Raw genomic sequence first — 14,641 nt, 5'->3', positions numbered from 1 at the left:
CTTGTCCCAGTAGTCTCTAATTCTGGGCCTCTGTGTTTCTGTAAAACATGGGCGCTGGTCTGGTGGTCTGGTAGACTTTGAAGGTCTTTTCTCAAGCTCAAACTCTGTATGACTCTGTAAGTCTCATGTGGCTTACAGCAATGGCATTTACTTAGACACAGAGAAAAATATAAGCCCAGGGAAAGAGGCCAGAGGAGGCAGAAAAAAAAAAAAAAGGGAGAATGGTTTAAAGAAAGGACTAAAGGTCTGTCATCCACTTTTAAAGGATTCAAACAAACAAAAATAAACAATTAATGAACTTGGAGCTATGCAGGGCTCTGAGGCTCAAAGTGATAAAAATGCTGGTATCAAAAGAGAGAGATGACAGACTATTAGGGAAATCACAGACCAAACAGAGGACAGCAAGAGCACCACTGTGTCATCCCAGGAACGAACTGGTTGAAAAACTAAACCAGGGATCTAGGTATAAAAGCGCAGGAGAAATGGACATGAGAACGAGAAATGTCAGCAAGAAAGAACTCCTGTGATCTATAACACTGGCAAAGGCTTATTTTCCTATATCGAGAGAGGGTGAATTCCATCGAAGCAGTCCCTGACTATGTAAGGAATCGTGCAACAGAAAAGTGGTGTGAAAGTCATCTTCTAGTATGTGGTTAGCTAAGCGTGACTGCTAGACTTGATATAAGGCAGAATTCTACCTGAGACCAGAGAGTTACTGGGACATCCGGTCAAGAGGAGAGACTGTGTTCGGATATTATATTGAGAAAGGTTGTAGAGGGGCAATAAAGTCATGGGGGTATCTTGGGAGTTTTATTTACATGCTGATATTTAGCATAACTGAAACATACTGCTGCAAAAAATGTGTATTTAATAACTTTTCTCTACAAATGAGTTTCTTATATGGTTTTAAAATCTGGCATAGCACTAAACAAAATAAAGTTGTTTAACACAAAAGAAGATAGATTTGATTTAAAAGCCTTTATGACAGTAAAGGTGATAAACTTTAAACAAATTACCAACTACTCTGTTTGGAGATACATATGTGTGTTCATGTGTGCACATACATGTCCACTCTACATACATACATACTGCACATGTCTTTGCACAGGTGCACGTGTAGAGGCTATGTGTGTGTGGGGAGGTGTTTATGCTAACTTTCTAGATTGTGTGCATAAAGGTCACAGCAGATTCTTCAGGAGAAATAAGGAAGTCTAACTATACTGACACTGACTTGGTGACCGGTTCACAGCAAGCCCCAAGGCGGCATCCTCATGCATTCTAGCCACACGCAAGCCACCATCCTCTCCTGCCTTCACTGCTTGGTAGTCTCCTACTTGGACCCCCTGCTACCTTTCCTGCTCTCCTCTACCCACTCTCAACACACACACCACAGTGGTCCTTAGAAAATGAAAATCTGCATATGTCATGACTTCCCAGTAGGACAAAAATCTCAACTCCTTCACAGTGCCTACATGGTTACCTGTGTACTGGCCCCTGACGCCCTGGACGGCCTTATCTGCTGGGGTCTCCTCATTCTCTCCAGAGTGTTCCACTCCGGCTGAATGACTTCATAAGCCATTCTTTCTGCCTGTAGCACTGTTTCTCTGACCCCACCTTGCTAGATCCCTTCTCACCCTTTGAATCTACACTGAAATCTCACTTCCTCAGAGACTTCTAGGACTCCTGATGGAAACCAGGTTGCCCTGTTACAGTCTCTACTCTGACCCTCTGCATTCCTCTACTCTTCTGTCAGCTCCGTGAGGGCAGACTCTATGTCTCTTTTCTTCATCACTGCACCTTCAACATCTACACTGTGCTTGGCATGTGGTAGTTGCTCAAGAAATAACTGGTGAGAAGAGCCCAGAAAGGAATCGGTAGGATGTCTTTTTCAGGGAGGAAACCTTCCTCAAATTATGTAGTTCAACATCTTTTTTTAAAAGATTTATTTATTTAATTTAATTTTTTTTAAAGATGTATTTATTTATTTTAGAGAGAGAAAAAGAGAGAGTGAAAACAGGGGAAGGGGAGGGCAGAGGAGAGGAGAGAACCGCAAGCAGACTCCCTGTTGAGCGTGGAGCCCTACAGAGGCTCAACCTCACGACCTGAGATCATGACCTGAGCCAAAATCAGGAGTTGGATGCTTAACCACCTGGGTGACCCAGGTGCCCCTGTAGTTTAACTTCTGAAACTAAAAACATTTTAAAGGTGTGAGTGGCATCAGAATACAGGAAAGTCAAGCCACCCTCAATTTATAATTATTAAAATATTATTTCAATACTCACCAGCAATGCTCTTCCGCTTGGGAAATACTGCCTGATGGGCAGCAGAGGGGGACTGGAATGTATCTGCGAGGTTTTCAGAATCATGATTTGCAGTCGTCCTTATAAATTCCATAGCAGCTTGGAGAACTCTAAACTGTAGTGCAAGAGCCATATCTAAAAACAGAAGATACTAGAATGTTTTCAAGCCACGTGGATGTTAATTTTTAAAACGGAATTGTTTTATATTTTCATGAGACATCTAAACTGTCAGTATATACTTTATTAGAGGTAAATTTTAAAATTTTGATCAACGTGGGTTCTTGATAGTAGTAAACATTTTTAAATGGACTTTAAAAGAAATTTTAAAGCAAATTTCTAAATGGTCATTATAAAAAATTCAATGGGGAAGCATCAGCTCACAAAATTATTTCATTTTATATCATTATTTTAAAGAATAGGTTTTTTAACATATAAGGCAAAATTTACCAGAAATTCCCACACTTTCGTGTTTCACTTATATAGTATTTGCCATTAAAGAAAACTAATGGGCATTTTTATTCAACATAAGCCTTTTAATTCTAATTGGTAAGAAAAAGCAGAGGCTTCTCTTAATGATGTGTTGCCAGCTACTAATTACACCAAGGCATCGCTTCTTTACATTTGCCACTTAAAAAATCCTTTTAAAGCTGATAGGTATTATCACAAAATTAAGGATGAACTTTTAGTACAACCGTTTCCGCAAGAAAGAGATTAGGTTCAAGTAACATTTTTGGCTACTATATAATTTCCTCCCAAATCCATAAAAACTAAATCTTACTTTGTGTCCTCTTGTTTTTGCTATTTTGAAGATACCCAAGCAGTACAATGAGGTCTTCGATAACTCGAAAATACTGCGAGCCCGAGGAACTGCACGCGTGAATTGTAACCGCTATGAGGAGTTGCTGTATGTCACAGGCAAGCAATCTGTACTCATTCAAAGGAACGCTAAAGAAAAGGAACAAACAACGTAAGCCAAAGAGAACTCCTTTAAATCCCTGTTGTTAGAGCATTCACTCATGCATTCACTGTTTACTCAGGCTTACTTTATGGTAGGTCATTTGAACTGCATGCTAGAAACAGAAATAAAAAACATGCTTTGACTCCTGTCAAAAAGTTGACTGTTTTGCAGAAGACCAGATGAGTAAAGAGATAACTATAAACAGTAAATTCTGGTAAGGGTAACAACAGAGATTAACACAAGATTCCATGGGAACATATAGGTTCCTAGATCGCACAGAAGGTGAAGATTTAGCGGCTATGGACAGGAATGTTCTAGAAGGCTCCTCAGAAAAGGTGAATTTGAATACATTATCTAGCCTCTCTGAATCTCACACCAAATTACAGTTATTTTAAGGACTAAAAAAGATAATAGACTTGAACACATATTAATCACTTATAAATACTTATTAAATATGAATTAGTTATTTCTATCCCCCCAGTTTTGAACCTTGATAATCTACCTCAGTGTATGATATTAAGCCTGAATACTTCTCTCCATTTATTTATTTTTCCAAATCAAGCAAGAGTTAGAAATGGTAACTGGTTGGGGCCAATTAGCATGTACGCACATTCAGTAAGTACAATTTATTAAAAACAAAACAAAACAAAACAAAAACAACAAACTACTTTTAGAAGAAGTCTGTAGGCAACTCTTCCCAACTAGGTATATTCTATTATAACCAAGATTGTTTTGAGGAAATAAAATACTTGGAATTTCTTTGTCTTTCTCACATGCCTAGTACACAAATCCTGAATTTAACAGGTACCCAGTAACAACTGAACTGCAATCAGTACAAGGAGTCTCTCTTGCTCACAGACCCTCCCTGGCCTAGAGAAGAGCCAAAACTATGTATTCTGCCTGCTTTTAAAAATACAGATAAAATTTAATGCCTTAATGTACAGTAAGATTGTGCTACTCGAGCTTATATTTTAACATTATGCTAATAAAATGTTATGCTGTATGTCATAAATGCAGACACCAAAGCACAAAATCCAAGTAAAAATATAATCTCACACATTTTGTAAAGCTGCTATTGAATTTGGTAGAGAGCCATTTGCCAATATACTTCTGGAAACAAATTCATTTACAGTAGTAGAAAGCAGGAGAGTATTTTAAGTTGAAAGCATAGGTGTGTTTAAAATGAGACGGTTCAGTTTCAAGCCCTGTGCTATCTACTGGCTGGGTGATCTTCAAGTCACTCTCTTTCTCCAGTCCTCAATTTCCTATTACTAGTGGGGATAATAACTTTTATAAGGTCACAATGGAAGCTTGGTAAATGTATATGAGGACAGTTGAATTTATTCAACTTGTCTTCAGGTTCTAAATACTTAAAAGTAGGTCATATAAACATCTTCTTTTTAAGTAAGCTTGTTGAAAATGATGGAATATGTTTTCCCCTCCAAATTCAATTCAACTTAATTATTTTAATCCAATCAGTTGGTAGGAAAGATATTCTTTGAAAGTGTTTTGGAAAATCAGATGCTCTACTGTAATCTATTACTAAAGTTTTCTTTTTCTAAAGTATTTATCAGATGGTGCCACTTTAAATAATGATTTAAAACTTACTTTTTTTCTAATCCATTCAGGGCTGCTACTGTATTACATAACACATACAGTAGACCATTATCCAGCAACATATCTGCTACCTTGGAACAAGAATTTAATATTTGGAGAAGGAGTAAGAGAGCACTATGCAAAAGCATGTTGTCATATAAAGATGTCTCTATTAGTCCCAGAATAGGAATAACAGACCACTTCTGAAAAATGTCCATGTTTTTCACATCTTCCAGGTCAAACCTGTAATGAAAAATACACAGTTAAGAACATGTTAGAAACAACCACCAAATAAGAAAAGATGATGGCAATATGAATCTAGTTTTGCTAACTAGATTTTGAAGTTACAAAAATTAATCTGGGGAGCAAGGAATCTCAACCTTTAAGATCAGAGACCCCACCCCCAATAAAATAAAAGTATTGTTAGAAGTCTGCCCCAAGGTAAATATGCAAACATCCAAATGAAACATGTATACAATTTCATAATTTTAATTGACTCGCTTTAATTTGCCCACAGCCTCCTTAGGTGTCCAAAGGACTCCTACTTCAGAGGTCTATATAAGAGGTGCACAGGAAGATATTATGAAGTTATTATTAATAAAATAATGCATAAATTATAATAGTATAATCATTAACATATAATAACACACAATACATATAAGTTATATGATTATATGCTGTTACTATTACGTAACATATAACAATAATAGTATTTGAGAGACAGTGACCTAGTCAAAAGAGGTCTAATGAAAGGAATGAATCTTGAGTTCTTGTCCCAATACTCTTTGTCTCTGTGAGAGAAGGAAATTGTTTAAGTGTTTTTGTACCTTATTTTCCTTATCTGTCAAGTATGTGCGGAGACGCCTGCCCTACTTTCTTCTCAAGGCTGTTGTTAGAATCAAAGGAGATAGTGCAGAATTGCTTTGAAAGGGCTTAACAGCTACATGCAAACGGAAGTGCTATTGTCACTACTGCGCTTAGTACATAAATTCCTCAAAGTCTGAATTGGTCTGCTTAAAAAGTAGAAGATGCTTAATAATGATGATGATGAGAGGGACGCCTGGGGTGCTCAGCTGGTTCAGCATCTGCCTTTGGGTCAGGTCATGATCCCGGGGTCCTGGGATTGAGTCCTGTGGCAGGCTCCCTGCTCAGTGGGGTGCCTGTTTCTTCCTCTCCTCCTTGCTCATGCTCTCTTTCTTGCTTTCTCATATAAATAAATAAAATCTTAAAAAAAGAATAATGATGATGATACACACATATCTCACTATGCTAACACAGAGAGTGGTAATAGTTTCACTTTTTGGCCAAACCAGGAATTCCAGATGAGGAGACATACTCTCCTCCCAGAAAACCTAGAGGCTGAGGGGAGTGGGGAGCTTCTCTAGGGATGGGTCATGTGATCTGCTGCCGGGCAAACAGGAGCCACCTTCTTTTCAGCTACCCTCCTCACGTTAAATCTGTGTGCCGAATCTTAACTGATCACCTTCTTCCCTTTGATGAAGTTTTGTGCCTAGTTTCTCACTAATGAATGAAACACAAAGGAAGAAGTTAGAAACAAAATCATGTGGAAAATAAGAAATTGATTCACCTGGAAAATGACTTTTAGAGGGTTTTTTTTCCAAAAATGGCCAAATAATTTTATTAAGAGTCAGCTTAATAAATTTTCTTTTTAAGACAAAAGATCTCCAATTATGGTGGAGGAAAGAACCCACTTACTCTTCATCAAGGCCAATACGTCGACCAAAGAACATTTCAACGAAGCATTCTAACAATTCCTGTGTTCCCCGGTGAAGATATAACTGGTTGGCGAGCAAGGAAAAGCCACGGTTCTTTAGGAATTTGTCTTTTTGTTCCTTAGATGCTCTATTAAAATATGCTTCTAATAGCTAAGAAAAAAATCAAGACAATTTACATAGTGCATTAACATTTTCTATGATGTATAGAAATCAGGCAAATGCGTGCAAGTTACTATTTAATTTCTTATGCACAGAACATAGAAAGCTCAAAAAAATGCAATCTCCACAGCAAAACAAAATAATCCTGTGTTTTGGACTACGGTGGAATGCTAATGATGACTTCATCTTGGAGATCTTAATGCTTTGGTTATGGGGAGACTAACTTTTTTAGTTGAGCATGAACCCCTAGTAGACTGGTGGCTCACTGGCAACTCACCCAAGTGTAAGTATATTTGTGCTTTATTCTGAAGGAAAAAGAAATGAGTCAACACTGTATCATCCCCTCTCTGTAAGTGTGTGTGCATGCGCACGTGTGTGCGTGTGTCTCCTAGACTTCTATTTCTGGACTTCATGACAGAATTTATCCTGAGCACAGGCCTAAATTTCTACCCTTACACCTTAAATACAACATGTGTAAAACCCAATTAATTATTTTCTTTCCAAACTCAATCTTTCATGGCTCTAATCTCAGAGCACACAGTAGTGCCACCTTCCTAGGTTTCACAGTTAATCTCACTTTTGGCTTTTCCAGCCCTGATTGCCCACATGTAATTATGGTCTCTCGCCTTCATTCCAGTGAAACTCTCTCAAATCAATGCGTCCTTCAACTTCCCATTTTCCAGATCAGGAACTCATCATTTCTCCCCCAGACTACTGTGCTGGGCAGCTAAACAGGACACTCCCACCGCTTCTCCCCTGCAATCACTCCCTCCCAGTGCTGTGAGACGATTCTTCCCCAAACACACATCCATCGACTGACCTACTTACAAAGCTTTCTAAGTTTACAGCATGATACCAAATGCACCTTTTGCATGACTCTTTCCCTGGTTCCTCTGTCAGAATTAATTGCTTTTCCTATGCTCCCACTTTTCTTTATTAATACTGTCATTAAAGCACCCGTCACAAGAAGTCTTTACATTTCACTTAGTTGGGTAGATGTCTTTGTCCCTCACTACACTATAAACTTTTGGAATGTGGAAATCACTCTACTTCATATCCTACATAGCAACTAGCCCAGTGTTTTGCACAGGGACAGAAGCTCAATAAATACTGGGTTGAACAGCAAGTGCTTAAAAAAACAGCCTACTTCAGGGGCACGTGGGTGGCTCAGTGGGTTGGGCCTCTGCCTTCAGCTCAGGTCATGATATCAAGGTCCTGGGATTGAGCCCCACATTGGGCTCTTTGCTCAGCAAGGAGCCTGCTTCCCCCTCTCTCTCTGCCTACTTGTGATCTCTCTCTCTGTCAAATAAATAAATAAAATCTTAAAAAAAAACCAGCCTACTTCAGACAAATGAAAGAAAAGGACAATCTCTAAAAGACCATTTCAATATTGGGTTTTTTAAAAATTATTTTTAATTTTTTAAATTTCTTTTTAGTGTACCAGAATTCATTGTTTATTAAATACTGGGTTGTTTTCTAATGGAAACCATTCATATCAAACATTTATTCATTCAACACTATGGTTAGTACCTAGTGTACACTAGATACAAGATGCCCACCTCGTGTAGCTGATACCTCAGTGTGGGAGAGTTAAAGAACAGGCACACAGACAGAACAAAAAGATAATGACAGGACATGGCTGGGTGCCAGAATAAATCAGTCACACAGCAGAGGGAAACTATTCTGAAAGGTCATCAGGTCCCTGAAAAGGTGACATGTGAACAAAGCCTGACGTGAATGTCTACAATTTGATACTACACTGCAGGAAAGAATAACTATGTATTCCTTGTACTTGGGTAGACTTAAAAAGCATATGGGTATGAATTGGTATATGGAGGAGAGCTTAAAATTGCATGATAACACATATAAAAATATGACCAAGAAGTAACAAACTACAGCTGACCCATGAATGAGCCCCCTCACAGCTGAAAATCTGCATATAACTTCTGACTCCCCCAGTACTTAGCTACTAACAGCCTCTTGTTGACTGGGAGCCTTACTGAAAACATAAACAATCGATGAACACGTAACTTGTGTGTTCCACATATCCTATAGTGCATTCTCACAATAAAGTAAGCTTGAGAAAAGAAAGTGTTATTAAGAAAATCATAAGGAGGAGAAAATATATTTATAGTACTCTATTATATTTATATTAAAAAGCCTGCCTATAAGTAGGCCCACACAGTTCAAACCCATGTTGTTCAAGGGTCACCCACATATTGGTTCATTATTCGTTTAGAATAAAATAAAGCTTTAGGTCTACTTTAACACATATATTCAAATTTTAAGCTATACATACGTTTATTTTTTCTGAATTAAAACAACACATCTAGAGTTTGTCCTTACTTTAATAACTCCTTGTTGTATAGCGGGCGATGGGTGGTTAACGAGGACTAGAAGCGCATCTGCCTGAACGAGCTTGTCCATCACATCTTGAAGCATAACATCGGGCAGGATGAGAAGAACCCCACTTAAAAGCTCGTATAATCCACAGCATATCGGTACCAAACAGTCTTCCATTACACTAAAACAGAGACCCCAGAAGTCTTACTAACAGGGGATCAGGAAGACAAGTTCATAATGATGATCTTAAGAACGGTGAGGAGTAATAATAATTTTAACATGTGAAACAAAAGCTCATAAAATTATAAAATGTTCAACTGTGGCTAACAAATGTGCCATGACTTTTTTTCACTTTATCGGTGATACAGCTTAGGTACACAATCTATTAAACACCATTCTCTTCCACAGCTATGACGTGCAGTAAGGTGGTGGGCACCGTCCACCTTTCACGCGCTCAACAGGCACATGTGGCCGTGTCTGCCGTACTCCGTGGCACAGGTAAAACATTCCCACCACCACAGAAGCTCTCGCAGGAGGTTGCTACTTGCTACTATAAATCTTATAGTTTCCCCAAAGAGTTTTTCTCTAATAACTCTAAGAATTAAATAGACCACATGGCATTTTTTTCTTTAGTAACTACTATTTATGGTCTGGCCTTTGGTAAAACACGGAATTCAATATTATCTAGTATTCAAATAAAGAGAAAGGTACCTGTTTGTTATCAATATGTCTGTTGCACATGAGAAGTGACATAATGAAGACATTTCTAGAGGGGTAGAGGTTCTTTCAAGAATATTAAGAAAAAGAGGGGGGCCTGCGAAACCCTGTGAGTACCTGTGAGTCCTTGCAGTTTGGCTGGAGTTTGGCTCATAACCCAGAGAAAAGGCGAAGTTCTCCCACTCATCGGAGTTCCTATCAACGAGACTTGGCCAGCGTCCAACGGCTGCGGATCCATTCTGGGAAGGAAAAGCTAGACCTAGGCTTGCAATAGTGCTGTGGCTTTGCTGGAATGAGGCCAGTCCCTTTAGGTAATCGGGTCGGCGTGGGCAGGACTCGTCCCCAGGACTGTCATCATCTGATCTGGGCTCTGCTGCCAATTCTTTATTATGATCCACTTTGACCCCCGGAAATCCCAGTGTTCCTTTTGGGACACCATTGACAGAGGCGCGGGCTGAAAGGGCAGCTTCCGTTTCACACGCAGCTTTTGCAGACTCAGAGCTACTGACAAGCGCATCCTCTCTGCCTTTTTTCAGGGTCTCGGAACTCACCAGAGAATTCAGTTTCTCTTCTTGCGAAGCAATGTAATTATCTGCAATATTTTGTAACTTGTCAATACTACGACCCAAACTTCCATTTAGTTTTTGTGGTTGTGTTCGAGGTGAAATGGTAGGAAATGCTGGCAGGCTTCTAGAACGTGGCATGTTGGCAGTCATCCGTTGTGGAATAATATTGCATGAATTATTTCCTGGTGAGAGCAGACAAAAAAATACTCATTAAAAATCTATTAAGTGGGACCACTTGTTTTCTGCAGTACCAGTCACAACCACAGCAGTGACCCATTTATCCAGCTATGTTAGAAGAATCTCTATAGGACAATGTTCCTAGTAACTAGTGCTTCCAATTCTTAAGTGCTCAAACTATTTTTTCTTTTAACTACTTTTTATTAAAATCTTCCAAAAATGTATGTGTTTTCCTGTCTCCATAACAAAACACTGTGGTGACTGAATGATTCAAGGTCATTAGGATTAATGGCTCTACTATAGTCAAATTAAGTGAATTAAGTGAAAATTTACTTCAGGCTGGCAATCACTAGGATACAGTTTGAGATAGTGGAAAAGCACGGGCTTTGCAACAAGATATAACTGGACTCAAGTGATAGTTCTTTTTTATTTTAAGGATTTTATTTATTTGAGAGAACACAAGCACGGGATATATATTTATCTCAAATATATACTAATTATTAATTATTATTGTTAGTTTCTAAAAATGTAAAAGGATGGTTCAGAATATCTACTTTGCAAGACTGTTCTAAGGATTCAGTGTGATTATATTTGTGATGCTCCCAGCATAGTGTCTGGCCTATAATAGGTGCTCAATAAACAGTAGTAATACTCATACTTGTTACAATTACTAGACTAAATGGCCCTAGACTATTCTGTCTCTTGTCCATTTCTGTAGTCACTTCTTAATGCTATTAGTGAGAAGCAATAGTTTTTTGACTTCCCATTATAGCTATCAGTTTGCTTTTAATACTCTACATAAGGAGAGACCAGAGAAATCACTGTCACTCTAAGTGCACAGGATAAAGCTACGGCTGTTCACCGAGTGGTTCGTGAGCCAGCAGCGTGGGGAACCCACAAACATTACCCGTGCTACTGCAGCACATGCACATTCTCAGGCTCCACCCTGGACCTCCTGAATAAGCATGTATGAGGGAGGGACCCAACGATCTGTGTTTTAACAAGCTCCGCAGGTGACTTCTTTTGCCTGCGAAAACTTGAGAACACTGATATAAAGTAAACAGGCACTGGATGAACTGTTTTAGAGCACAGGCTTTTTGGCAATAATAGCTCCATAGGTCAGAAGTTTTTCCTAGTTATTTCTGCATTTTGGCTGGAGGGCTAAGGTTGCCAAAAGATTCTGTTCAAAAGACCTGGGGAAAAAAGGGGGCAATGATTGTATTTGAAAATGTTTTAGAGTGATGCACAATGATTTTAAGAATAGAAATTTCTGGGACACCTTGGTGGCTCAGTCAGTTAAGCAGCTACCTTTGGCTTAGGTCATGATCCTGGGGTCCTGGGATCGAGCCCTGCATTGGGCTCCCTGCTCAGTGGGGAGCCTGCTTCTCCCTCTGCCTGCTCTGCCTGCTGTTCCCCTGCTAGTGCTCAATCTCTGACAAATAAATAAAATCTTAAAAAAAAAAAAAGAATAGCCATTTCCTATGAAATTCCAAATAAAACTAATTAAAACACATCCATGTTCTCTGGAAGAGAACAGCTGTCAGGAAAGGAAAAGATACACAGCCAGTCCACTACTAGGAGACGTGTACCTATTTTTTTCTCTATAAAAAGTAGAGATGAGGTAGTCTGTTAAGTTAGGAAGACAGAAGAGTACTGTACACTTAAAAGACATGAATATACTTCCTATGGAAATAGAAGAGGGAATTGATTTTGAACCTACTGAGGAACAACAGGGCAGCATTAAAAGGCTAGCTACAGTTGGAGACCCCTCGTAAAGACACAAATTCTCTCCAGCAGCTTTTGGCAGTACAAGAATAGTTAGATGGAGGCAAGGTTGGGGCTTTTAAGGTCAAGAATGCCAAAATGCCAGGAGGAAAACAAAGCTAAAGGCAGTGTCAGGAAAATGACTGGTTAATGGGATCTAGGCTGGATGGGGAAAACAGGCAGTAAGGAACATTGGATGGTGATGAAGTAACCAGAAAGACAGGAGGTTGTTATCAGAGAGTGGGATACTGGAGTTTCAGAGGGGGGAAGGATTCTTGATGATAATGAAACCCACGCATACTGGTAGATAAAGTAGAAGGAAAGGTCCTGACAGTCCAAGAACGAGAGGCTGGAGTACTGGCTGGTCATTGTCTAGAATGATGTTTAGGTAGAAAGGAGAGAGTAAGCCAAGCAAAACTTTTGAAGAAAATGGGAAAATAAATTAAAACCTTAATGACTGTAGTAAAAGGGGACAGAGAATTCCGGAGCAAGACAGCATGCACCTCTTCTGTTTCCTAATTCTCTGGTGTATCTCTTGTTATACTGAGTGTGAGCTCCTGATCCCAGAAAGTAATGAAATGCATTCCTTAAATATATTCTACAATTTTGTTTTAACTTTCCATTTATTTGATCTGAATATCACATATATCATACTGTGAAAAGATGCACAATTTATTTATCTGCTAATATTCAGAACTGTATCAGGAAGGGTTACACTTTCATTATCATTATGCTTACCTTCAGGCTGTGAAGCAGTAAAACCAGATGGGCTTATTACCATAAAGTCAGGGCTAGGAACAGACTTTCCTCCACTGCTAGAATGTCTCAGGTACATGATGGACTGTACTTTCTCCTGAAAGATCTTGCCATCTATAATCAAAAAAATTTTTGAGACAGTAAAATTTTTTAAAGATAAAATGAAAATATAATTTTAAAAGTAAATCATTAAATATAAATTTTTATAAAAAGATATGCGAAGTGAAAAAATGCGGCATGTTTTATACTAACGCACATTTGTTACACAAGCATATGCTGTATCATTCCTTATATGCAGATTGTTACTGTGCTTGCCACATTAACTCTTATTTTCTTTGAATTGCAACTATACTTACAGTTATTTTATTTCTATAATTTAGCAGCTAACTGTTCACCCTTGAGGAAAGGACCATTTCCTATATTTTTATATATCCCTTTCAATGTCCAATATGAATATGACTCCAAAATGAGTACCTCCAGCTTAATTTTCCTTTCTGAGCTGACTCAGACTTGTAGAATTGATTTCTTAAATGCACCCCACATGCTACAAACCTAAATCTGAATCCTCTTTCTGCCCTAAACCCAGTCCTTCTGTTGTTTTCTCTGGTTCACCTGGCGGAAGCATCCATTTCCTAAGTAGAAGTCGGGATTCACCCTTGATCACTACCTTTCCTTTATCCATGCAAAGTCTGTCTACAGGTTCTGCTGATCGGACTCTGCTGCGTGAAGGCCTCTCCCCCCAGCACGAGGCCATAACACAGGTGCTTACTAACTCTCACCTGGAGGCCTGTCACAAACTTCTAAATGGTATCAGTGATGGACATTTGGTCACCCTCAAATCTTCACAGCTTTCGGAATCCTATCAAATGTCAATCCCTGCTAAGAACCTTCCAGTGGGTCTCCGATGCCTCCTTACCACTGTGGATAAAGCCCAAGCTTCCTGTCTACGGGAATCTCTGTGATCTGCCTCCGGATCCCTTCCAGCCTTCTTTCCGCCATGACACTTTCACAACACCCATTTCTCACCAGCTCCCAATCAAGCTGCTTGCTTTGTTTGGAAGTCCCTGCGCTTCAACTCCTCCGCAGCCCTTAAGCAGGCATCACTTCCTCCAGGAAATACCTCCTCACCATGTTCTGTGCTTCCAGAAAACAAAGTATTTCTCCCTGTGCTTTCCACACAATGTCATTACCCATTTATGTGTCTTTCCCCTCAACTAGGCTGTAAGCTTTGTATGGAAGTGGAGCACATTTTACTCATCTTTGCAAATAACACTGTTTCTAGAATCTTGACAGTACTTTATTCCCTAAATGTGCAAAGTCATGTTGTCTGCTTTCATTTGGATTTTTACTGCTGATGAATCATTTTATTCATTTATTACATTCCTAAATGCCTGTTTTACAGCCAGTTTTCCTCTCTAAATTTACTATCTAGTTTTCTCATAGGTATACTCTTGCTTGCTTTTTTTTTCCACATTACATTTTCCTCGTTCTTTTAAAACTGATTATTCCATCTTTCTCATATACTAATTACTCTTTCCTTAGTTCTAGACTTTGCTTCCTTCTCCTTCA

The 14,641-nt window shown here is 38.9% G+C and overlaps 1 protein-coding gene across 7 annotated transcripts in view; it reads right to left on the bottom strand.

Annotated features, from left to right (window-relative positions):
- Nucleotides 1-14,641, bottom strand: part of LYST (lysosomal trafficking regulator) — a 184,830-nt gene that overhangs the window by 69,130 nt on the left and 101,059 nt on the right. For all 7 annotated transcript variants that reach the window (XM_032849679.1, XM_032849678.1, XM_032849677.1 and 4 more), the window contains exons 22-28: nt 13,055-13,186; nt 9,927-10,557; nt 9,096-9,273; nt 6,571-6,740; nt 4,867-5,097; nt 3,079-3,245; nt 2,283-2,435 (exon numbers count right to left, since the gene is read on the bottom strand). In XM_032849679.1, coding sequence (XP_032705570.1) covers nt 2,283-2,435; nt 3,079-3,245; nt 4,867-5,097; nt 6,571-6,740; nt 9,096-9,273; nt 9,927-10,557; nt 13,055-13,186 — 1,662 coding nt within the window. The remainder of the gene's footprint in view (nt 1-2,282; nt 2,436-3,078; nt 3,246-4,866; nt 5,098-6,570; nt 6,741-9,095; nt 9,274-9,926; nt 10,558-13,054; nt 13,187-14,641) is intronic.

The sequence above is a fragment of the Lontra canadensis genome, unplaced genomic scaffold, assembly GCF_010015895.1.
Source record: "Lontra canadensis isolate GAN:19392208 unplaced genomic scaffold, GSC_riverotter_1.0 scaffold239, whole genome shotgun sequence".
NCBI lineage: Eukaryota > Metazoa > Chordata > Mammalia > Carnivora > Mustelidae > Lontra > Lontra canadensis.
The sequence above is the reverse complement of the archived record's forward strand: the minus strand, read 5'-3'. Positions and strand labels throughout refer to the sequence as shown.